Consider the following 24,498-nt stretch of genomic DNA (forward strand, 5'->3'; position numbering starts at 1 on the left):
TTAAAATTAAATTAAATTTTAATTATAAAAAAATATTTAAAATATTAATTATAAATTTTTAATATTTTAGAAATAAAATAATTAAATATTAGAATCAAAGATATTTTTGTCATTTAACACTTTATTCCTTAATTATTTTTGAAGTTATTCTTGCTAATCCAGTATTAGAATAAATCATAATAGCAATTCCTGTATTATTACATTCTAATGAACTAAATTTTATAATAATTATTTATCTCTTATTTTATTTTCGTGGAATAGTTATTTTATTCTTATTTTATTCTATTCTGTGAACCAAACATATCTTACTAAATAACTCTATTTAATCAATTACTCAGTTATCAAAATATTTCAAAAATTACATAAATTATTTATCAAAATATTTCAACCCGCCTATATACTTTATCCTAGTTTAAAAATAGACAAAAATCATCTCTCAACTCACTTTTCCAATAGAAAACCAAATTTTTATGCAAGAAAATGCTTAAAATTTTGCAAATTAACATATTCAAAATACAAGAGAAGATCAAAATTTTCCTAGATTACTATAAATTCAAAAGCATCAAATTTTATGTAGAAAAATGTCTAAAGTTATGCAAATTACCATAATCAAAATATAATAGAAGATCAAATCTTTTTAAATTATTTTAAATTCAAAATATTATATATATATATAATGCAAATTATCTTTCTTATCTTTCTTTTATAATATTTGAAATTTAAATATGTTGTATCAATGAAATACGCAAAACCTCAACAAATAAAATAGGAAAAAAAATGTTAACTTTATCAAAGCTTAATGTCGTCAACTTAATAAGTTTTAATTCTTTATAAAGGATAAAAGCCATTGTCAAGTCAAATTTCTATCTCCATTAAAAGAAAATCAACTTTTGCATTTAAATAAAATTTTTAAATTCTTTTTTTTCTTTTTTTTTTAGCAAATATTTAAGATTTGGCTTTATGAATTGATGTTGCCTAAAGTCACAAATACCATTATTTAAAGATAACACATTCAAGCTTTAAGGGCAGTCTTGAAACATTTCTTTTCCATACATTTCTCTTTTTTTCTCTCCTCGCATATATTTCATACAATACTTTTTTAATTATAATTTTAGAATTATTAATTATCTATATTAAAAATTAATAATTTATGATGTCCCATGTATCGCAAAGGAATCAAAGCTAGTGAGTATATATTTTAACAATTGACATGATGTCCACCATGGATTTGCATTTGATTCACTGCTTGAGGCTTAAAACAACTCTGGAACCATACTAAGGAGTATTTGTGAGGCAAAATGTACATGCAGCTTACATTAAATTATGGAATGGCATTATTTTGGCCAAAAAATTCATGAAATGGTTACAGACTAGTATGGAATTGAATATATAGCTGCTCCATTTTTCAATCAAAAGTACCTAATCACAAGAAAGAAACATTCTTCAACCCTTCATTTGCGCCAATGTAGCTTCTCCTGGAAAGCAGCTGCAGCCAACTAGTATTTGCATAAATTATTAATCCTGATGCTGCAAAGATTACTGGACACGAATGGCTGTCATTGTGGCTTCTGAAATGGTTTTGAACTGAGATTAGATTACCCACCAATTAGATCAAGTAAGTTTGATATCCTAATTCGATTAAATTACTTATTATAATGTGTAGTTATTTAACTCTTATAGCCAACCACAAAAAGCAGTCAACCAACAAATGTTCTATTTGTCAATGAAAATGGTGAGAAAGTGAACTAACTAGGAGAACAAATTTAAAAAAGAAAAAAAATATAAGGTGTACTTCAAGATTTTCTTAATTAACAATTCATGCTGCTCTTCCTATATATACCTCAAGACTAGCCCCCTGTTTTCCCCATTCAATACTTAGTTAAACTCCTCAACTAAACATTATTGTCTTACCACATACAGCCCACCTGGTTCAATTCTTGTAAGGTCTTGAACTTTGCTTGCAGCAAAATGGCCTCTTCAAAATGTTTCCTTTTGGCTTTCTTCATTGCATTGTCATTTTCGAACGTCGAGGTTAGCCTGGCAGCTCGAAAGCTTCAGCAATTGCCACCTTTGACTCCAATACCAACTCTGCCTGGAGCAGGACTGCCATCATTCCCTTCTATCCCCAGTCTGCCACAGCCCACACTTCCAACCTTGCCAACTACTCAACCATCTTTGCCAAATCTTGGAACACTTCCTCCACTTCCTAGCTTGGCAAACTTGCCTTCTGTCCCAAAGGTGACTCTGCCTCCATTGCCAAGCATGCCTTCAATCCCCACAATCCCAACCACGATTCCCTCTATTCCTTTCTTGTCCCCACCTCCCGCACCCTCTAGCCCATGAGTTTGTTCATTTCACATCCAGCATTGAATAAAGTTTGTACCCATATATACGAATGGTTTGATTTGATATACAGTTGCATGTCTCTCTGATTTATAGTTTTATACTTGTTTTCTTGTATCTTGGGAGGTGTGGTTTTAAGGATTTCTTCTTTTTCCATGTGGTTTAATGTGAAAGTAGTGTCAGTGTGGGGGTTTTCTTCTATTAATGGCAGTGCTTGAGTTACTCCTGTATTAAATAAAATGTAGTTCGGATTATGTTCTTCTCTCTCCTTTTAATTTCCGTAATCCTCTTGAATGACATGTTTGTGTCCTTATAGTTATGGTATATTACACATGTTTTTGACATCGGACTGCATTTTATACGAGAATAGTAAAGAAAAGATCATTTGGAGAGGGAAAATGTTTATTGGTTAACATAAAAATCTACCCGGTTGGAGAAACACCATTGGAAACAGTGGAAAAATGATTCCCCGGCTCTGTGCAATATGACCCTTTTTAAAACATAACTGATCCAAATTGATATGAATATCTTTTTTTGAAACTCAAAATATTGATATGAAGTTAATACCATGGCTTCTAGTTCTTGATAATAGTCAGCTGCAACTGCAAGCATAAAAAAAGGTGTGAACTGACAATGTTTATTTGAAGACTTATATGCCTGGCTCAGTTCTCAGTTGTGAATCAACAGAGCCAGAGACAGGGAAAAAAAAAAACTATACCCTTAAACCACCCCGTCTTTATTTCACATTGTTTGTAAAAATTACCGATTCAAAGTTGCAGATCAGTTTAAGGTTTCAATTACGAGATAGTTAATGTGTAGTAACCTAGTAAGTAGTAAAAGATAATCGAAAACGAGTAAAACTAATTGTAAAAACAGGAATCAATGTAATGTTTAGGCAAGGATGATGCCAGTGTCAAGTACATGGTGAGTTGAGACATGTAGTTCCACACCATTCCCGTACTGATTCAACATGTTCTGAAAGATGCTTTAACAACGTTCCAGTAGTTCAACTAAATTCGGATTGGTCCAGTTAAAGTTGGATCGGTTCAAGTAATGTTGTTCATAAAAGCATTGTCCCATAGATTAATGTCTGGAGACCTCATAACCACCATCGCTGATCATGCTTGTGAGATTCGTGGCAGCTATGCATGGATGATCCTAGTTTCTATTAATGTCGATTGTTTGATCATGGTAATTAAGACACATCGAAAAAGACATCCAACCATATATTGCAACATATTAATGCAAAAGCAAAGTGGCAGTTGACCTCAACATTGCAAAAGGAAAATGTTACACATCGCTGAATCTAACCAACTACCTACGTTAACCTAAAGAAGTTAATACAACAATATTTCAAGCTATTAAAAACTTCAGTAAATGAGGAAACCGCTTCACTTTCTTCGTTCGACTCAACTTTTGTCGAAGAATTACTGGCCATTCATGGAAGCAAACTCACCAAACTCAGAGGCCAACTTCTTTCATTTAACTCGCTTAACACTTTCTAACAACTATAAAAACCCAATCTGGTTCCTTAGCTACTCACTTCAAGGCCATCTTGCTTTCATTTGATTAATATCCACATATCTAAGTCACTCTCCTTTTATAAGAATCCCTTTTGAGTCCAGTGATGGCCAATTCCCATATCCTTATTTTAGCTTTCTTTATCGCATTGTCTTTTTCAGGCATCGACGTAGCTCTAGGGGCTCGGCGACTTTTGCAGGGAACATCACCAGAATTTCCTAATTTGCCTCCCTTTCGTGGCTTCCAGTTTCCTCCATATAACGGACCCTACCCGGAGTACAGGTTGCCTGCAATTCCAGGAAATGTTCCCCCAGGCTTTCCCTCGTTTCCATTCTTCTCTGCTCCACCAGCTTTACCCAACAATACCCCTTGAATTAAAAACGCTATCCATATATAAGAATAATTAGCAGCTGATGCAGGTGGTAAGCTATTAGTATTGAGTACTGAACTACTGATGCGTGCAGTTAGTTTATAGTAACTAAATAAAATTGTTGAAAGGTGTAGGCCTCTCAGTGGATTGGTTCCTTCAATTCTGGTTTCCTTTTTCTGATATCTCTGGTGGAAGCTTTGGCTGCTCTTTTGCTTGCTAGGATCAAATACAGGAGACCAGGATTACTGTATTGTCTAGTTAATTCTCTTAGCAACGTATTAACATGGCCCTGTTTCTACTCTCTTTGTAGCTCCATATGTACGGGAATGAGAATCCAAATGCTTGTACGTTTTTATATTGTGTTTATTTTATTATTTACATCTTCTGTTAATGAATTGTTAATCTTGGCAAGAGTAATTGATTGTTATTCCACTTTTTTAAAGTAAACAAAAAAAAAGAACATATAAAAAACCAAAGCAATATTCTGCTCATAATAGTAGTACAACTTTTTCTTCCTTTTAACCAACTTATATTATTATTATTAGTATTAGTATTATGGCTAATGGAAAGTTTTTCCATTATTCGGCCATTACCGCACAACGAGTAACCCGGATAATTGCTGTGTCTTTGTAATTTGAAGAGGTGAAGTTACAGTCAAATGTATGAAATTTGAATGAAGGCGTAGGACATTATAGGCAGTGGCCGTTACGTCCAAATGTCGATAATTGGCCGAATAAGTTAAAGGATGGGATAAGGTTATCTGATGCTGGTACGCTCTCTAATTTCTCTGGGTCAAGGGACAACGCACATGTCTGCCTAGCAACTAAATTTTGCCCGCACCGACAGGCGAAGATTCACTTTTACCGGACGCATGTCAATGGCTACCCAATCCTTTCACCTCTGTCCTTTGCTTCTGCCATTGAATTTCCAGTCCAGTCCTTGGGGTTTGGCTACATTTCATTATTTTCAAGTCTGTTGTTTAGCAATCAAAGAGTGACATTATTGGCCAAACAATTAATGAGTGCACCCAGTTTTTCTGTGTCTAAAACGGTTGACTGCTGCTTACTTTCTTGCCAACACAGTCAAATTTTATTCATCAAATTTCTCGAATGAAGGAAGATTTGTTTAATCCGCTCGAATCATGATATCATATTTTATGCCTGCCATTCAGGAGTGGACCGGACAATGAAGCATCCGGGATTAGAAAAAGAAAAGAAAAGACTAGGGAAAACATGTGATCTTATTCTAGTACCAAACAATTTTTAGATATGGAGAACACTTGAAATCTCATAAAGAAGAAGAAAAGACTACTTAATTCTTTGCAGTTTTGCACAGTGCATCTTCATTCTTATAAAACAAAAAAGAAACACCAAAAGGATTTGACAATCAACAGCAACACCTAGGTAAAGAAATAATAACACCAAAGGCATACACGTCATCAAGCCAGACTACTAAGCAATAAAATGCTTTTATTTGGAGAAATCACATGTAGACTCCCCCACATGGACTCTAAACACGAAAACCATAGGACACATTATAGAATAAACATCACCAAGAAAGATAGAGCATGGGGGATATATGCCTGCCTTATTTCTCAATCCCACCATTGATGTACTGCAACTCCCTCATCCCTCAGCCTTCCGTACAGAGCTAAGCATTCCCAATAAGCCCTCTTGCTCTTCTTCTTTTTCTTATTCTTCTTCCCTCCATCTTGCCATTGGTTGTCGCACTCCAAAAACAGTTCATCCACCAAACTGATTGCCCTCCTCGCTATCATCTCTTCCACCGCATCTGCTTCTGCCTTCATGACAACATACTCTTCTTCTCTTGCATTTTTCATCAACCAATCCGAAACATCAATTCGAGGACTCACTCTTCTTCCCTCTCCTCCAGACAATCCCATTTCCAAACTGTAAAACTCAAATTCTTGATTCCTCTTTGGATAATTTTTATCAAACCATTTCATCACAACATTCTTATCCTCAGAAGACCCCACGTTAATGAAAACTCGACGGGGATAGTGCTCAAGAGAATCCCCTAACAAATCAGGAAGAAAATTCATTTTCCTCAAGTACGCATGTGATTTAGCCAAAGCTCTTCTAGGTGGCTCAAACAAAACATCTTCTAAACCTTTCAATGCCGCTTTCCTAGCCTCCAATGTCAGCTGACAAAGCCTTCGCTTTGCTGAAGAATCCAACAAATGGTTGTTTGAACCAAGTTTCCTCATTGCCAAGATGGTTGAACTATATTTCTTAAGATACACAATTCTATAGTCTGACTGCTTTTGATAATAGCTTGAGATGTCATCACCCAATTGCATAGCAATAACACCACCAATCTTCACAACACGATCAACAAACTTGGAATCCAGAGAGCCAAACACGAACACAAAATCAAACCCCTCATCTGGTAAGGAACTTTGTCGTTCCAAATCAGGTTCCACCACCAAATCAATCTCATTATCGTTCACGAACATGGAACCTCCATCAGCCACGCCTTGGATGGCAGAGTTCAAAATAAGAGCTTTATCGCCTTTTCTAATGAGACCCTCGTCAGCAAAATCTTGCCAAAGCAAATTCCAGTACTCCAAATTGATAGAACCAGAATTTTGGTGATAATCGATGGTATTAAAAACCGAACCTGAAGGTCCCGTTAGAACGGACCTAATCCAAGGCAATGTGACAATCACCGTCGCTAAAAACAGCGAGCGTGACAAAACAAGCAGGAACCTTAGATCCGGAAGCTTAATAACCAAAAGGGTATCAGCGTTTAATGAAATTCTATGACTTTGGGGTCGATACCCACCTCCCATTTCCATGTCAAATGACCGGATCTGTATTTGGAACGAAGTCAAAAGAGCTTAATTCCGCTAATTTCGCCAAATTCGGCTAAAGGGTGCCTCTGATGGCCAAAGGTCGCTGGAAAAAACCAAGAGATTGGTGAAAGGAGAAAAAAAGAGACAAAAACCAAAACAGCGGAGACAGGACGGTTTTTTAGCGAGTGCAAAACCTAGCAGCGGTGTGGTTGCCACCCACAAGAGCAACACGTGTGGTTCGACTTCTGCACCAGAGGAGAAACAATGACCTAAGCCTCTCTGTCTCCATGGTTATTCTACTTGTGGAATCCCCTCTTCTCTCCCTCTGCTGGTATATGTGTGTTTTCTTCTCTCTTTACCAATATCAGATCAGATCAATGCAGGTTCCGAATGACCCAGACATACGTTTTGTTATCATGGATCCTCTGAAACCCAACCAACCCGAACCAAAATTGAGAGAAGAACTTATGTCCAGGAGGAACAGGGATGAGGGAGAGAGAAAGAAGAGAAGTGTTTTTCTCTTTGGTTTTGTGTGCGGTGGAGAAAGACAGAGATGCTTATATACAGGGGAAAAGTAAATTACACGTAAAAAGGAATATCTGGATTGATGATTTGTGAGTCATCCTCTCTTTAGACCCTAATTTTTGCTTAATTATTAATGTTGGTTTTCATTCCGTGTGGGAGCACTAGCGTTGTTGGCTTTTTTTTTTCACTCTTTTTAGACAGTGTTTGTTTTTCTAGGCATTTGCAACTCTACCGGGGTCTAAAATTTTCTCTTTAATTAGATGGATAAATGTTTTTGTCAATAATTTTGTAGACAAATACGACAAATTTATATAAACACAAATACGATATGGATTTAATTGAGTTTAGATTTAAGATAATCATTTTTTTATATTAAAGTAACATTTGGTATAAAAAAAGTGAAAACGTAGTTCTTGTAATGTGTCTAATTAAATTATGTTATAGTATTTATTTTATAACAAATAATGTAAGATTACAATGCTATTACATTATAATCAATGAATGTAATGTAATTGCATTCAAAGGTAGCATTTGGTATGAGGAAAGTGAGAGTATATTTCTTATAATGTGTTTAGTTAAATTACATTACAATGTTTGTTTTACAATAAAGTACTGTAATGTAAAATTGCAATACAATCATATTACAGCTAATTGATGTAATGTGATTACAGTCTAAAATTAATACAATCATATTACATTACACTTTACAATGCTATTAAAGATATTTTTACCTTTTAACTTTAGTTCTTTATTAAAAATATTTTGTAAAGTTATAATTAAAATAAAAAATATTAAAATAAAATATATAATATAAGAATTAGAAATTAAAATCAAATAAAATATATGAAATTTAAATTTATATAATATAGGTAAAAGAAATTAAAATAAAATATATAAATATAAAAAATTATATTAAAAAATAAAAATAAAATATATAAGATTATAACAAGAAATGAAAATAAAATATATGACATTAAAAATATATTTAAGAGATGATACTATATAAAAATTAATAATAAAAAATATAAGTATATTAAACTTGCATTTTAATAAATAGGGGTAATTTTAAAAATTAACATTACATTCTCAATAAAGTACTTGTAAACCAAGCGCTACAATGTTATTTTCTCTGCATTTTAATCATTATTTTGCTTATATATCAAATACTGTAATGTTATTTTTTCTACAATCACATTATTTATAATTACATTACCTATAATCACATTACATTATAAAATACCAAACGTCACTCAAAATCAATGCAATTAGATTGCATTTGCACTTTACAATGTTATTAAAAATATTTTTAATCTTCAATTTTGTTACTTTATTAAAGGTATTTTGCAATGTTATAATTTTTTTGTATATAGATTTTGAGAGATGTCTGTTTGTTACTCTAAATAGCCATTCTTTGTTAGATGGTGGATGGTAACGATCAATAAAATTTATATTATTTTTTAAAAAAAATTAAAATAAAATAGATAATATAAAAAATTATATTAAAAAATAAAAATATAAGATTATAATATGAAATAAAAATAAAATATATGATATTTAAGAGATAATATTATATAAAAATAACAAATTAATCATAAAAAAATATAAGTATATTAAACTTACATTTTAATAAATAAAAATAATTTTGAAAATTGACATTACATCTTAGCAAAGTACTTATAAAACAAATATTGTAATGTTATTTTTTCCTTCATTTTAATCATTTATTTGCTTATATACCAAACACTGTTATCTTCTTTGCATTCAGATTGATTGCAATCACAGTAATCACATTACATTGTACGATACTAAACATCACCTAATTGTATCAATTCAGTTAAAACACAAATAAATCATGTCTTAATTGTTCAAACTTGTTTAACCCACCATAAGATTAATTAATCTTATCATCTTTATTCCTATATAACCTATAACCCATTTATTACATATTTATTTAATACAGTTTAACACACGATTAAAACTCATTTATTGATTTATATAAATATCGAAATTTGTATGATGATTAAAATTTATTAATTTTAAATTTTATTTTATTTGATAAATATTGATATTGATATTTTTTATTTTCAATTTAAATAATATAATTATATTTAAATTGAATAATTTTCATTTTATTAATTGTATAAATAAATTATAAATACTATAAATTTAGAAAGGTTATATGCGGATATATATGGAGGTCAAAGTGTAGCCTTATCAAGGAAATTCTACCGATTGGGGAAGTGATGGAGCGGCCGGGTGAAGGGCTCAACTTCTGATGCAGCAAATACTATGTGGGAATCTAAATTTGTTTTAGCCGGTCACTCCATCGAGGATTGACGAACTATTGTGTAACAAATTAAACCGGTCAAACCGGTAGCTAGGAACCGGTTTCCCAAGATTTTTTTGCCCTTTTGAGCTACTGGCTTCTGGCTTCGCCAAGTTATATATTGACATTTGACAACCAAAGCGCAAGCAGTTTACGCCGCCGACGACACAAACGAAACCCTGAAAATTCCTCTCACCATCTAAGCTGAAAATGGGAGTTGAGAAGCAAGTCCTCAGGCCCGGAACCGGTCCTAAACCCACCCCCGGTCAGACCGTCACCGTTCACTGCACTGGCTATGGTTACTATTTCTCTATCTCCACTTTTCCCCTTTACTCTTATTTATTTCACTCCGGCTGGGAAAAACCCGGTTGCCATTTATTTTTAATCATTGATATTTTCTTCTTTTATCATATGGGTTTTTTCCTAAAAGTCCAAATTTGATTAAAAATTTTCTTACTTTTTGTGCTATTAACGCTGTTTTTTGTTTCTATTTGGGTGCAGGGAAAAATGGTAATCTGTCTGAGAAGTTCTGGAGGTGAGTAGTGGTTTCAACCAGAAAGACAAATTGGGTGTTCTTGTACAAGTTTATTAGTACTGAATTATTAATTACTTCTCTGTTTGTGTCATTTTTAGCACAAAGGATAAAGGACAACAGCCTTTCTCTTTCCAAATTGGCAAGGGTTCTGTTATTAAAGGTAAAGCTTAGTTGCTTATTGTTTTGGTCTTTACCTTGCTAAAGTCCATTATAAATATCCCAAAATTTTCTATGCTTTTTTCCTAAGAAGAAGGCATGTTTCTTGTCAAGTGATTAGCCTCTTTTTCTTTATTATTATTATTATTGGGTATTTATATATATATGAATGTGAATTGTATTGGGTTTGAGGTGAGAGGAAAAGTTTGACATACCAAAATTTCAGTGTTGAATAATTGTTGTTGTCTAGTAGAACTTGTTTTTTACTATTGTCTACTGTAGCACCTCCATCCATTATTGTCTAACCTGATACAAAAGTGAAACTCTTTTTTTTTTCCTCAAGGCTTTAATTGTTCTTTTGGAATATAGTACAATTATGTTAGAGGAAGTACAATGTCATATAGAATATGTTTATCTCTTTAGTTCTGATAGATGCAAGTGCGTTATTTTTGTTGAACATTAAACCTATTGACTTTGGGAATTGAGGAAGTTTCATTGTTTTCTGCCATTTAGGTATGTAGTTGTTAGATGATTGAACTTGTACTGTTTCTGTTCTCTATGCTTAATATGAAGATAGAATCATGCTGCTTGATTAAGAATGTTAAATTTATGGTAACCATGCAATTTGATACCATAACCGGATGAACTTTAAGCAAGTGCTCTTTGTAGGTGGTGGGACACCCATTTCATTGCAAAAGTGGTCTCAGGTTGAAATGGTGTGAAGGCAAATGTTATCTAAGGGAACAGGACTATAGTTTGCTATGTAGTTGAACTCAATATTGATTGAAAAAGGGGCAAAAAAGAAGAAGAAAACTTGATGTTTTTGAAAATTAGATTATGTGCGTTGCTTCTTGTGGTGACTTCCATTCATAACATAGCATATCTTTTTTCTTCTTTCTACATTTATATCCATTCTCCTCCTTATTGTGCAGTACATAATATTTCATCTGGGAGAACTAAATTTTTTTGTTTATAGGATGGGATGAAGGTGTGATGGGAATGCAAGTGGGAGAAGTTGCTCGTCTTCGGGTACTATTTTATTGAATTCTAAATTCATTTCACTTGTAGTTAGTTCTGCAATTACATATTTGAAACTTCAAATTTAAATGGTTAGATTGATGCCATGAATGATGAGTCATATCATAAAGGCAGTAACCTGTTGGTGCAAAGTTGATGACTCACAATTCTATTGTGGTCTCTTTTTTTTTCTTTTTCTTTTTTCCCTTAAAAAGAAAAGAAGTCGGTGCCTCTGTGTGTATGTATGTATTTTGTTGCCTCAGCTATGACATCTGAATTGTTGAAATTGCATTGGCATTGTGAAAGTTTTTCAAAATATGCAAAATCAAGAGTAGTTGAAATTAGAAATATTTGTTCTCATTTCAAACAAGAGTTTATCATTCACCCTGTTCTTTCAGTTGGTATTTTAGCTACCCTCAAATGTTTTTCACATGGAACCTGAGGAGAAAATCATTTAGTTTATCCCTGCATGTCTTCGTTATTTGGCATCCTTTTCTTAGGCATTGAAGATGCAAAGTATAAATTGTGCACCTTCTGATGAGTCTTCTTAATGTTTGCAGTGCTCTCCAGACTATGCTTATGGTGCTGGTGGATTTCCAGCATGGGGAATACAGCCAAACTCAGTTCTTGATTTTGAGATTGAAGTCCTAACCTTGCACTGAGTACTTGGCACTTGGTAACTGTTGGAAGAATATGTAGCCTGAATAAGTCACGTGCCATGAACATATATGGATATTATCGGGTAGCATGTATGATTATTGAGGAGTATCTGTATGAGCATCTAATTTATGTATGACAAAGCAATTCACTGGTGACAGATTTTTTAATATTAGTAACTCCACTGGGGTTTCTACACGCACTAGCTTTTCATCGTTCATTTTTTCAGCCCAGCCCAGATTGTACTTTTGTGCTTGTTTAGCCCAATTAAATTTATACGCAAGAGCGTTGGAATTTTGTACTAATAAGGTTCGTTTCAGGAAGCAGAGCAATTAGTATCATCTTGAAATATAGAGGAGTTGCAAAGAAACTTGGGCTTAGATGATGATCTGTATAATAATTTATCAAAAGCAATGGTTTAGGGCCTCATGGTTTTCGCTGTCACTCAATGAATTGTAGCAAGTTGCAAGCAGGGAAGTCTCTATGCGTGTAGATGAAGCGGCAACATCCAGCCGTGAAAGAAAAGAAATGATTATGTCATTGTTGTGTTAAATCTAATAAAGAACATACGACTGGCATGTCACTGGTAGAGGTAGAGCTGATCACAGTTATCTAGAATGCAAATTGCCAGCCAGAGTTGATCTCTTCCAACAGGGACATTAATCTAAAAATCCCAATTGCAATGCAAGGCTCATTTAGTGTTGCTGGTGCTCCCCCTAGGCCTCTTGTCTTGAAACTGTCAAACTGTGCTGCACTAAGACCATTGAAATTTGAAGGATCCAATAGCCAATAGGTGACCGGTAAAATGGTGCCGTCCAAGCAGATGGCTTAGCCATTATTATGTTGATAGCAACATAACTACTCCAGTTGATCATTAGTGGCGTCGAAGTCAATATCACACGGTTTAATACTTAAATAATGGTCATAATACTACACCTCCCTGCCCTTTGGCTACAGAGTCAAGGATAGTGAGGCGACCGCGTTAACTTTCAATAATTCAAACGAAGGGTTTCCGTCACAATTCCTTCTTTTGTCTTCTTCACAACTGCCTCTCACCCCCGCATTGCCTATAAATATGCTTGCCCTTCACTTCTTTCAGCCACACCCCATTCAACTTGTTCATCTCTCCCAAGTGTCTCTCTTGGCTCTCTCATTCTATAAATCTATAATAGCGTCTCTCAGATACAAATTTTTGGTTCCGCAAAATAGCTGTGAAAAAACAGAAACATGGGTTTAAAAGGTTTTGTCGAAGGAGGCATCGCATCAATCGTCGCCGGCGCTTCCACACATCCTCTTGACCTCATCAAGGTTCGGATGCAACTTCAAGGTGAGTCCCATGTCCCCAATCCCTCAGTACAAGTCTATCGTCCAGCACTCGCTATGAACTCCACCGCTGGTAACGTTTCAATCTCCCAAGTCGTTTCACAGCCTCGTGTTGGTCCCATTTCTATGGGTGCCCGTATCATCCAATCAGAAGGTGTGGCAGCACTTTTCTCTGGCGTCTCCGCCACCATACTTCGCCAAACCCTATATTCCACCACTCGTATGGGACTTTACGATATTCTTAAAAATAAATGGACTGACAAAGAAAGCCGGAATTTGCCACTTGCGAGCAAGATAGCGGCTGGCCTTATTGCCGGGGGCGTTGGTGCAGCCGTTGGCAACCCTGCTGATGTAGCAATGGTTCGTATGCAAGCTGATGGACGTCTTCCTATTGATCAGCGACGCAACTACAAGAGCGTAATTGATGCATTAGGACAAATGACGAAACAAGAAGGTGTCGGAAGCCTGTGGCGCGGCTCAGCTCTTACAGTGAACCGTGCCATGATCGTCACCGCATCACAGCTGGCCACCTACGATCAGATCAAGGAGATGATACTGGAGAAGGGTGTGATGAGTGATGGGATTGGAACCCACGTGACCGCCAGCTTTGCGGCGGGGTTCGTGGCGTCTGTGGCTTCTAACCCCATTGACGTGATAAAGACAAGGGTGATGAATATGAAGGTGGCGCCGGGGGCGGTGCCGCCTTACTCGGGTGCATTGGACTGTGCTTTGAAGACAGTGAGGGCAGAGGGGCCTATGGCCTTGTATAAGGGCTTCATCCCTACAATTTCGAGGCAAGGACCATTCACTGTGGTGCTTTTTGTCACATTGGAGCAAGTCAGGAAACTCCTCAAAGATTTTTGATGGCGAACAATGAAGAACAAATTTTATATAATCCTCCAATTTTATCATACAAACCTTCTAAATTTGCAAATCAATATGCATTCTTTTCAATTCTTTGAGGATAAAGCTTTAAGAGGCCAATGTATCTGCAATGACTGAATTATGAAATCAAAAATCAATTATATTTATGGGTGACAAGGAACATTTTGAAGCATGGAATTTTGGGTTTCCATTGTTTTTGCCAATTTGGGTCTGAGTCTCATAGTTTAAAGGCATTCATAACGATGAGAAACTGTTTAAGGATGGTAAATTTATGGTGAGTATGAGAGAGGGTATACCATCCCCAAATACAATCATATCAGATGGAAAACAGATCCCATCCAAAGATTTGGTTCAAGCAGCCACGCGTCAACACATCTTCTCACACTTTTCTCTTCTCTTTCAAGTCTCCATTGCAGAATTTGTATCTCTTATCATTCTCATAAGATGTAACCATCTTGAGCAGGGTGGGGAAAGCTAATAAAAATTAAGAAACACTGAGACACTGTTGACTAAAGAAGGTTATTACAGGTCCAAGGTTCATCCATATGTGTTTGCCTTGGCATAGGTAATTTGCAATAAAAATATTATTTCACATAGACTATAAGGGTCTTTCAGTCTGGGTTTGTTCACCAACCATTCGTTAGTGATTTTCTTATGTTGATATATGACTATGGGGAAGGGAATTTCTACCTCTCAATAAAAGAATTGAATAAATCCAATTACATGGTCGATAGATAGTTGTAATGTAGTTACACAAAAGTAAAAATCAGCATGAGAAGATGATGGGTAACCCCACCCATAGATTATCTAGTTATAGAATGAATGCCAAGTATATATTTAGCCTTTTTCTTTTGAATAATCAAAATAATGAATGTATTCAAATTTCAGGAACCGTACTCTCAAATTCTACATCACTGCCACAATCAGCGCTGGCACTAACAAGCGCACCACCAAAAGCTAAATATATGTAGACTTCCATTCTCATCTCTTAAATTAAATAAAAGTATATCTGCATATTATATATAGCACAAGAATTGGTACCCAAAAATCCTAGTATATCCTTTTTGCTTTATCCACCCTCTCCACCCAAGCTTTCTGACCATGGCTACTTTTATAAAGCACAGCCATTGAATTGCCAAGTGATTGATTCAATATACTTCCAACACTATTCCAATTAAAATAGAAATTATTGAAGCCCATTGATGAACTCTTGATTATTTTAATGTTTATTAGCACAAGGGCAAGAGGAATCCCTTACTTCCAGCATTCTTTCTCAATGAAATTTTGGAGCATTTCCTAGTGCCTGCAAAAGGGCAGACCTTAATAATAGGATGAATAGGTATAGCTTGGGTGTGCAATACTTGTTCCCTCCACTCTAAGCAATAAAGCCAACAAAATGGATTTTATCATTCATAATTTAATACTTAAATAATACATAAATTATTAAGTGGTTAAATCTCTCCACTTTGCAAATTCGCTCCTTTTGGAATTATTTGTTTTATAATACCTTTTTGTTTTGGGGGTTTGAGGTTTTTATACACGAGGATTATAATTAAATTGGAATTATGGTTGTTGGTGGTGTGCACAAAAGCAAGAGAGAGCTTAGCTACTACTTGATTGAATCTTGCACATAATCTCTCCATGGTCCATCCCAAGTGACACTTTACATTCTTTTGTGGGTCATTACTCATTACTGGTTAGAAGCTGTAAAAAGAAAGCTTGGTTTGCCTTTGAAATTTTGGGTAATCACCTGATTAGATTGCTAATGAGTGGATTAGATTGTTAATGAGTGAATGGCACATGTTTATGTCTCTGTGATTCATGTTCTAATTATTATCAATACATTATAGAAAATGGTACATGCTTTGAGTTTTTTGGTAAAGAAAAACATATAAATCATTGACCAGAGTCTTGCAATCCAAAACAACCTTAACCACTTGCAATGCCATTTATCATTAACTCAAACTTTAGCTTTTTAATTTTCTTTTTTTTTTAAGAGTCATTGGCTTCTTTGTCATGGTGAGGAGAAATTATTATTGGGTAGGCATATTATCCAAGTGATGAGAATGGTTTATCTAATCATTTCTCGGGTGTGAGAGTAAGATGAAAAAAATTATTTACTTGGTATTATTGATTCCCTTTCCTAAAATAGTTAGATGAGGAAAACAGATATGGGTCAGTAAGTGGGCCTGGCCCAAATAAAGTCTGTTTGTTTCTGATTAGGTTCAGTCAAATTTTTATTTTTCTTCCATAGAAAAGTTCAACGGTAACTAAAAAGACTTACAGAAGAGGTTACTTTAACCACTAACATGGGTCAACTACTGTAACTGAAACTGTGAAACAGTAAAAAAAAATGCATAGCAATAATTGCGAGAGAGAAAAAACAGAGGGTAAAATGGTCATCCAAATTGTCTATATATTCTTAGCATCTCTTAACTCATTTACCTCTTTAGACACAGATCCTTTGCCTCCAGAGTTTAAACTGTTGTCTTCCTTTGCTCGTAGTTTTTAAGATTCTGTCTTCAGCTTAACTCGTTGGTCCCTTGGATCCCACCATAGCAAGGCTGGTCCTTTTTCTGTAAGTTTGTTATATTAAAGTTTCCTTCTTTTTTTCATTTTTGCATGTTCTTTTATGTTTTCTCTTCACCTATAGCTTCGTGGGCTTGTCATGTCCTCTGCTTCTTTTGTAAGAAAAAAGGTTTATATTTCATATTTTTCTTCTGGGTTTTAAGTGTCTTATCCTCCCATGGAGGTTTATCTGACCTTTTTTTTTTTTAAGTTGTTGAGAATATTTTGGAGAAAAAGCTTCTTTGGGTTTTATCTAATCAATGTTTTTGGGTGCTTGATTTTACCATCTTTTGTATACTCTTTTTTTTTTTTGTTTTCAAGTTCCTACTGTTATGTTTTAATTTTCTGTTGCTTCTGCTTGATGATTACAGCTTATGCTTATATCTTTATCCTCTTTTTCATTGTTGAGACCATTTCCGAAGTTAAGAGAAAAATAGTGAGTTTCAGTTTGGTTTTAAAACTTTTATCATTTTCATTATTAGCCTTCTTTTGGGGGGTTTCTATTTGTTCTGTCTTTTTTGGTTTTATAGGCTCTGTTTAGTTGCTCAGAAAGCATAGGGAAAGAAAAAGAAGTGAACTTTTGATTTTCATTTTACACAAATTTTGATATATGGGCTCAGTTTAAACAACAAACTCTGTTTAACATTGGAAATGGTTAAGTTTTGATTTCTCCTTTTTTTAAAAACCTCAAACAATACTATAAAATTTTACTTCCATTTATTTACATTTAATTCTAGAATTAAGTGCTGCTTGGTGCATATATTCAGCTGAGGGATATAAAAAAAAAAAAGTCTCTCATGATTGTAATGCTTGTATAAGAAATGGTGGGAGAAAAATGAAATTGGAACTTGTATGTAACTACCTTTTCTGTTCTAAGAAAGAAATGTATCAAGCATACTGGATATGATTGTTTTATTTAATGTTAGCATTGTTGACCAGTCTAAGGTTTACATTTTGTCCCTTATTTTCCTGCAATATCTCTTCAAACAAGTGGGGTTTTTTGTTTTGACTTGCTTATTCGTAGTTTATGTTTTGTAAATTCTTGTGGTCATGCTTCTGTTCTTATGAGACCTTTCTTTTGCAGAGAATATTGGGTTGGGTACAATATAAGAACAGCAGCTGTGGATAATTTGGTGAAACATTAGAAGGAAGACAAGATGCCTTGGTTGAGTGTCTTGATTGATGTGTTTCGTAAAGTTGTGCGCTGGAATTTATACTGCAGAGTTATTTTGTAAAGTTTACGTCTTTCACTTTACCTTAGTTTTTTTATCAGCTTGCTGTTCTTTGCTCAGCCATCCATGGGATCTACCCACTTTTTTATCTTTTTCCGTGATCAATATAGGATTAGTTAGAATAAATACTACTCATAATTCAAGCTCCTTCTGCTGGTTTCTTGATTTCATACCATTTCTTAAGTCAAGTTAGATCAGTTCTTGGTCTTGTGGCTGGGTGGATTCCGTTTGCTTTATTATTTGGGAATTTGTTTCTGTTCACATCTTAAATTGATAGTAATCCAAGGGAAGAAAGTAGTTATGGTGTGCCAAGCAGCAAGTCAAACGAGATTTCGAGCATTAAAATATGAAAACGGGATTGCTGGAAAATCAACAATTGTAGTTAGAGTAATTGCATGCTTTCAACCAATGGAGGATTGCCAGGTTAGTTGAATTTTAGTTTCATTTAATTCTTTCTCTGACTAACTTTGCCCCAATTAAGTATTTGTATTAATCAATTTATAAGTGTTTGCTTAAATTGATATCCTGTTAATTTTTTCTGTTTTCAGGCTGAGTACTTTCGTCATTTGCTTAAACCTGTCACGTAGATCGATTTCATATGTGTGTTATATCATCTAGCGGGAATTTTTAGTTTTTCTTTTCAAACTTTTGTTTGTCAAAGAAGCGTTAAAGAATTGAAAATACAAGATTGAGCATTGTTCATATCCTGGTATGTTATCATCCCTTGTTTGCTGCTAGTTTATTGGTTCATTTCCTGGAAAAAAAAATTTATTTCTTATTTGTCATCTGCAGGTGGTTGTTCTAGTTGGATGGTCCAGACCAACAATTCTTGGTTTTTCCCACAGCATTCTACTTGGCAACTGCCCAAATTAAGTTGCATGAGCACATCATTAGAGCCCAGGCAACCAGAACGTTTGCCTGCATGTATAAATCCCAGTACTCACATGTTTTCTGTGAGTAGGTCAATGCCAGGGTCTCTAGTTCCTGGTATAAATCCTGGCATTCATGCAGTTCCTGCAACTATGGCAATGCCAAGGTCTGCAGATATTTCCACTTTGAAAACAGAACAAAAGTATCATTCTGATCAGTTGCTTCAGCAGTTATACCCCTGTTTCCCAACATCATTGCCCTCTCTAGGTTCATATCTCAAAGAACAGCAATTGATGATTGCTAAAGGGTACAGTGGCAGGGCTACAGCTAATGTGGTGTCTGGCTTCTTGCAGAAAGGACTGGTAATTTTTGATCAGTCAGGGAGTCAGACAAGGTTGATATATGGTTCTGTTCCCCCTACATCTCAATATGCAACCACTGCTGTTACAGAACCGGCTTCTTGTCTTGATTTGCATGAAGGGCAAGCAGTTAAAATGAGTCCTTTTACTCCGACACCACCAACTCTACAGGAGGAATTTGATGAGAACCATTTGAGTGTTGAAGAGAGTGAGATGCATGAAGATACTGAAGAACTCAATGCCTTACTTTACTCTGATGAAGAGGATGATGATTATCATGATGGTGATGATGACGAAGTAATGAGCACTGATCACTCTCCGTTTCCAATTAAACGAAACTACCAGAATGAAGACCAAGTTGGTGATGTAATGGAGGAAGTTGCTAGCTCTGATGGTCCAAACAAAAGGCAAAAACTGCTGAATGGTGGGCATAAGCAATCATCAATGGTGGATACTGCTTGTTCAGTGAAATTGGAAGGCTCTCACGAGTATGATGGTGATGCAGAATCAAGCTACGCCATTGGACATAATCAAAGAGAGGAAATTGATTCCAGTTTACGTAGTAAACAGTCAAAGAAGGATAAGATTCGCTTCACATTAAAAATTCTGGAGAGCATAATACCTGGTGCCAGGGGAAAGAACCCATTGTTGGTCCTTGATGAATCTATAGAGCACTTGAAGTCTTTAAAGCTCGAAGCCAAGAGTTTAGGATTGAGCCACTACTGACTCGCACTTTCTCCTTGTAGTAAGTTGTTGGCTAAATGGTGGAAAGTAAGGATGAGAAAGAAGTAATTCTTGGCTTGAATGATTGATGAATTTGAAATCACTACACCGGCTTTTGCTCTGTGGGGTCCTCCGTTTGTCGTCTTTTACTTTCCGAAGGAGCTGTACAGTGTATATAATGGGCCGATAAAGGAGGTGATGTAAGTAACGGGATGCTATTCTCTCTTTTGCTTAAAGGAGGTGACGGGAAAAACGGGGTTTTGTTTGTTGACCAGAAATGATTATCTTTTTGCTTTTAGATGGGATTTATTAGAAGGAAAATAAAAATAACAAAAAAGTCACCAAGGCTTTGAACGCATGGGGAGGCTGCTAGTGGTGGTCTGTGCTGTCAAACGAGGCCCCCCTTTTCCGGAAGCGTTGAGAGCCCCCCTCCCATGGACTTAGTGCATGCGCGTTAGGTAACTCGGGTCCCACTATCCACCCTGTTTCTTTGTTTCACTTGATTTTACGCTTTGTCCTCTCTCATTACCTTGGAAACACATCATGTTGATATTAATCCCCATAAAGTGTGAAGACAAGTTTCCTGGGTTGGGATATATACATGCATGGAGAGCATACTCTGTCTCTTTTGGGGTCCATCTTTGATCAAATCATATAGGAAAAGTTTGGCTTGTTTTCACGTGAGTGCTTGAGAAGATATGGTAACATTGTACAGCATATATACGGTGTGATGTGTGACCATAGTCCGTGGTCTGAACGTTTTGGCTTGTTTCTGGTGTTGCAGGGTTTTTTGTTTGTATAAGTTGGAAGATGTGTGTACCGATAATTGGAGCGTGAACGATTGAGCTTTGGCTCCAACTATGAATTTGTTGTACTATCACTTTCAATGGTACGTGTGAATGGAAAAGGATGTGTTGTGTTTTCTTTGGTACTTAAAAAATGAAAATGACAAGAAGAAAATATGCAAGGTATGTCCTTTAAAACATGTGCATAAAACATCATGTTCAAAGCTTGCTTTTTTCCGAAGTCGTTTCTTAGCGAGCTAATCAAGATATCCATTCTCATGTACAGTAGTAGGTTTGTTCATTCGGCCATGAAAGCGAGCAAAGGATATTCATGTTTTGCTATACAATGATAATGAAGACATTAATGATGGCCACTACATAATAATTGTGGCTGTTAATTATCTCGTGTGGATTTACCTCTGCATGCTTTCTTTCTTTCTTTGTTTTGGGTTTTCCTTCTCTTTGTCATTCATGAGGAAGGTGGCAGATGATAATGAGGATGGTGACTAGTGACCAGTTTTGATGTAAATATGGGCTGGAGAGTTAAGTAGTAGGCGAAAAAGCAAGAGAGAGGAGCAGAAGGTTCCATCCAGCCTTCCAGGGGGGGAATTGGAAGACAGAAAAAGCTTAGCTAAGCTAAGGAGTCGCTCGACAAATAGAATGTTTTTTTTTTTCTTTCTAAATCCTTATCTTTAAGTTGCAAAGTGGATCAGATTTTAGATCTGTCTTCTCTTTGGGCCTGACAGATTAAGTCCTATGTACCAATTCAAGGGATTAATTTACAACAAATACTACACCTTGTTAACCGTATCCTCTATATATATTTAGGTGCTCAATGGGTAAGATAATTAAATTATAATGGAGAGGTCAATAAGTGTAAAACAACATTAATTAGTTTTGAAATTTTAAAAGAAATTTATTACATTTATATGTTTAAAATATTTTCAACTTAATTAATATGAGATTTTTAGTGGGATAAAAAGAAAATGCCCATGTATATAAACTTTACCTGTGAGGTATACCATTCATTTCTAATGGAAGTTGTGAGTGAAGCATGAAAGTGTATAGTAAAATAGAAATGATTATTTTAATTTTACTTGTCATTATTATTATTATTATTTAATGAATCCAAAAAATTCAATGATATGACATTGTGGTGGTGTAGCAAGAGATAAAAGCAAAGCTAAACTCCAGGATGATTTCAAAATGCAAGCCCAAAAATCACTCATCAGTTGAGATGGAAGTAACTTTGCAGCAGACAGTGGCAGTGGCAGTGGCACCCTTTTTTTGTATGAAGAGTGGACTTTTGAGGGAATTGGTGCATGCATCTCTTTTATAAGTGCCTACACTGTAGGCTACATAGTTTTTGTCTCCCACCTCTTGCGAACTTCAACATGCCCACTTCTGCAACTATACAAGGGTAGTAAAATCTCCACATAAATGTTAAAATTTTAATTAAAAAAAGGTTTTATTTATTTATTTATTTTTATTTTTTGCAATTAAACAGTCACCATTACTTGGGTGCCACATATATATACAAGGCATGCATGGGGACATTCCAACATGAAAACACTAATAAGGAGAAAAACAAGATCACACAAGTTTGTATTCAAGGGAAAGTAAGTATAGGACTTACAATTTTTAATTTGGGTAAGTGATGTGGGATCACCTTATTGAATTTTTGTTTTATAATTAGAAGAAGAGATATTCGAATTCTATTTTTTAAGCAGAAAATTATATACCAATTAATGATCTAAATACTCAAATGCTCTTATTAATTATAGACAAACACATTAAAGTTTAATAAATTGTAGGTTTAAAATGTATTTTTTTATATTAATATCAACAAATTACCTATAAAAATTTAATAAATAAATGACGAGATTGATACATAATAACTTTGAAGTATCAATTAAAATTAAATGTAGATAAAAAGAGAGAAAAGGAAAACATGAGCTTCTTACATATGCCCTTTCATCGATGGATTATTTTCAATGCCAATGAGGCTTTCCTCAAATGGTAAATAAGAGGCCCTAAAACCTTTAGGTTTTAAGTTCAACTCTCTTTATTCGTAAGTTTGATCTAATTTTATGTTGGATTGTATTCAGTTATATAAGCTAGTTTGTTAATTAATTGGTTTGTTAAACGTTTAGTTAACTCATTTTTAATTTCTTATACTAATAGTTATGTATAATAAACATGTTAAGAATGATTATTTAATCATGAATGTAATTTCTACTTGTATATATGACTTCAAAAAAAAAAAAACAATAATTGCTTGATATATAGTTACCTTTTATACAACTATATTCCTACAACAAACACTCAAGTTTCTATAAAATTAAAATCCTATGTATTACAGTACTGCTTCACAAATGATAATTAATCATTAAACATTTATCGATATTTGGTGAATAAGAAATCAGATAAATAATACTCGATTGTTTTAATAATGAATCATCAATTAAAGATAAAATAAAAGTCAATCATCAAACAAAACAACAAATTATTGATGCTCTATTTTATAATTACACCATAAAATTTTTAATTTTCATGCTAATTTTTTTCCTTTTAAAATAGTTGGTTTAACATTTATTACTCACCGAAGAAAATTCCCAAGTTTTTTATACTACTTCACAAAACATAACAACACTAAAGATTTAATTGGTTTTTGACTAATATAAAAAAATAGATCAACATTAGTAAATATTTTACGTTAATAACAAATTATCAATTTAAAGCCAAAACAAAAATTGGTTATGATACAAAAAAATATTGATGCTCTATTTTTATTTATATTGCGAACTTTTAATATAAAGCTAATTCATCACCTAGTAAAATGTTATAAACTCATGAAATTATAATTATGCCGTTAGGAGGTTCTAATACTCAAAGGATATTGGGATATGTAGGCACCCAGAGAAACTAGGAGTCCACGTGCCTTAAGATATTGCTGCAGTCCATAATAGACAAAAAATTTTTAATATTTATTTTTTTGGAAAGAAATTTAAATCTAAATTTTTTGGTAGAGACATACATAGGTCTATTATTGAACAAAATACTTAAAGTACTGTAATATATTAAATATTTGTTAAGATTAACAATTTTTCAAGATTAATAAGAAAATGTGGAAAATAAATAATCAATTTAGTTAGGGTTTTACCTTAATTAGGAATTCAATATTAATATAGAAATAGATAGCTACTAAGTTAATATTTTAATTAAAGATAAATAAATTATTGAGCATGTATAAGTCGTAAGTGAAGTTAAACATTTGGAATTGGTATGTGTAATTTTACAAAGTATCGATTTATTGTTGTGTTCTTGTCCTCTACCAGCTGGTCATTGTCGTTCTTGTTGTCATATCTATTCATGTCTGCATGCGTACATGACCAGAAGGGGTGAAAGAAAGATTTTATTGTGATTCCATTATTAGAGAGTTGTCTTTTCCTGATTTTTTGGTGAATATTGTGAGTTAGAATCGACTT

The 24,498-nt window shown here is 34.3% G+C and overlaps 7 protein-coding genes across 7 annotated transcripts; 5 read left to right on the plus strand and 2 right to left on the minus strand.

Moving 5' to 3' along the window:
- Positions 1,885–2,591, plus strand: LOC18608225 (ESX-1 secretion-associated protein EspE). The gene has a single exon (XM_007042806.2). It carries the CDS (start codon positions 1,969–1,971, stop codon positions 2,341–2,343), a length of 375 nt encoding a protein of 124 aa, XP_007042868.1. The 5' UTR covers positions 1,885–1,968; the 3' UTR covers positions 2,344–2,591.
- On the minus strand, positions 5,490–7,177 carry LOC18608227. The gene has a single exon (XM_018116145.1). The coding sequence runs from the start codon at positions 7,050–7,052 to the stop codon at positions 5,829–5,831; it is 1,224 nt and encodes a 407-aa protein (XP_017971634.1). The 5' UTR covers positions 7,053–7,177; the 3' UTR covers positions 5,490–5,828.
- Positions 6,853–7,397, minus strand: LOC108660965. The gene has a single exon (XM_018116146.1). The coding sequence runs from the start codon at positions 7,336–7,338 to the stop codon at positions 7,228–7,230; it is 111 nt and encodes a 36-aa protein (XP_017971635.1). The 5' UTR covers positions 7,339–7,397; the 3' UTR covers positions 6,853–7,227.
- LOC18608228 (peptidyl-prolyl cis-trans isomerase FKBP12) lies at positions 9,769–12,467 on the plus strand. Its single transcript, XM_007042809.2, has 5 exons — positions 9,769–10,198; positions 10,402–10,435; positions 10,534–10,595; positions 11,568–11,620; positions 12,169–12,467. Exons 1-5 carry the CDS (start codon positions 10,111–10,113, stop codon positions 12,268–12,270), a joined length of 339 nt encoding a protein of 112 aa, XP_007042871.1. The 5' UTR covers positions 9,769–10,110; the 3' UTR covers positions 12,271–12,467.
- On the plus strand, positions 13,353–14,633 carry LOC18608229 (mitochondrial uncoupling protein 5). The gene has a single exon (XM_007042810.2). The coding sequence runs from the start codon at positions 13,493–13,495 to the stop codon at positions 14,450–14,452; it is 960 nt and encodes a 319-aa protein (XP_007042872.2). The 5' UTR covers positions 13,353–13,492; the 3' UTR covers positions 14,453–14,633.
- On the plus strand, positions 16,917–18,975 carry LOC18608230. Its single transcript, XM_018116258.1, has 3 exons — positions 16,917–17,051; positions 18,126–18,696; positions 18,822–18,975. The coding sequence occupies exons 2-3, from the start codon at positions 18,574–18,576 to the stop codon at positions 18,858–18,860; spliced, it is 162 nt and encodes a 53-aa protein (XP_017971747.1). The 5' UTR covers positions 16,917–17,051; positions 18,126–18,573; the 3' UTR covers positions 18,861–18,975.
- On the plus strand, positions 19,072–21,148 carry LOC108660970 (transcription factor SAC51-like). Its single transcript, XM_018116257.1, has one exon. It carries the CDS (start codon positions 19,083–19,085, stop codon positions 20,226–20,228), a length of 1,146 nt encoding a protein of 381 aa, XP_017971746.1. The 5' UTR covers positions 19,072–19,082; the 3' UTR covers positions 20,229–21,148.

Source organism: Theobroma cacao, chromosome 2 (genome assembly GCF_000208745.1).
Source record: "Theobroma cacao cultivar B97-61/B2 chromosome 2, Criollo_cocoa_genome_V2, whole genome shotgun sequence".
NCBI lineage: Eukaryota > Viridiplantae > Streptophyta > Magnoliopsida > Malvales > Malvaceae > Theobroma > Theobroma cacao.

Excerpts from the sequence above, each read along its gene's own strand:
- LOC18608225 (XM_007042806.2), top strand. The coding sequence starts at position 1,969 with ATGGCCTCTTCAAAATGTTTCCTTTTGGCTTTCTTCATTGCATTGTCA.
- LOC18608227 (XM_018116145.1), bottom strand. The coding sequence starts at position 7,052 with ATGGAAATGGGAGGTGGGTATCGACCCCAAAGTCATAGAATTTCATTA.
- LOC108660965 (XM_018116146.1), bottom strand. The coding sequence starts at position 7,338 with ATGGAGACAGAGAGGCTTAGGTCATTGTTTCTCCTCTGGTGCAGAAGT.
- LOC18608228 (XM_007042809.2), top strand. The coding sequence starts at position 10,111 with ATGGGAGTTGAGAAGCAAGTCCTCAGGCCCGGAACCGGTCCTAAACCC. Across the intron at positions 10,596-11,567 it reads CAAGGGTTCTGTTATTAAAG|GATGGGATGAAGGTGTGATG; the intron begins GTAAAGCTTAGT and ends TTTTGTTTATAG. Across the intron at positions 11,621-12,168 it reads GAGAAGTTGCTCGTCTTCGG|TGCTCTCCAGACTATGCTTA; the intron begins GTACTATTTTAT and ends TAATGTTTGCAG.
- LOC18608229 (XM_007042810.2), top strand. The coding sequence starts at position 13,493 with ATGGGTTTAAAAGGTTTTGTCGAAGGAGGCATCGCATCAATCGTCGCC.
- LOC18608230 (XM_018116258.1), top strand. The coding sequence starts at position 18,574 with ATGGTGTGCCAAGCAGCAAGTCAAACGAGATTTCGAGCATTAAAATAT. Across the intron at positions 18,697-18,821 it reads AACCAATGGAGGATTGCCAG|GCTGAGTACTTTCGTCATTT; the intron begins GTTAGTTGAATT and ends TTCTGTTTTCAG.
- LOC108660970 (XM_018116257.1), top strand. The coding sequence starts at position 19,083 with ATGGTCCAGACCAACAATTCTTGGTTTTTCCCACAGCATTCTACTTGG.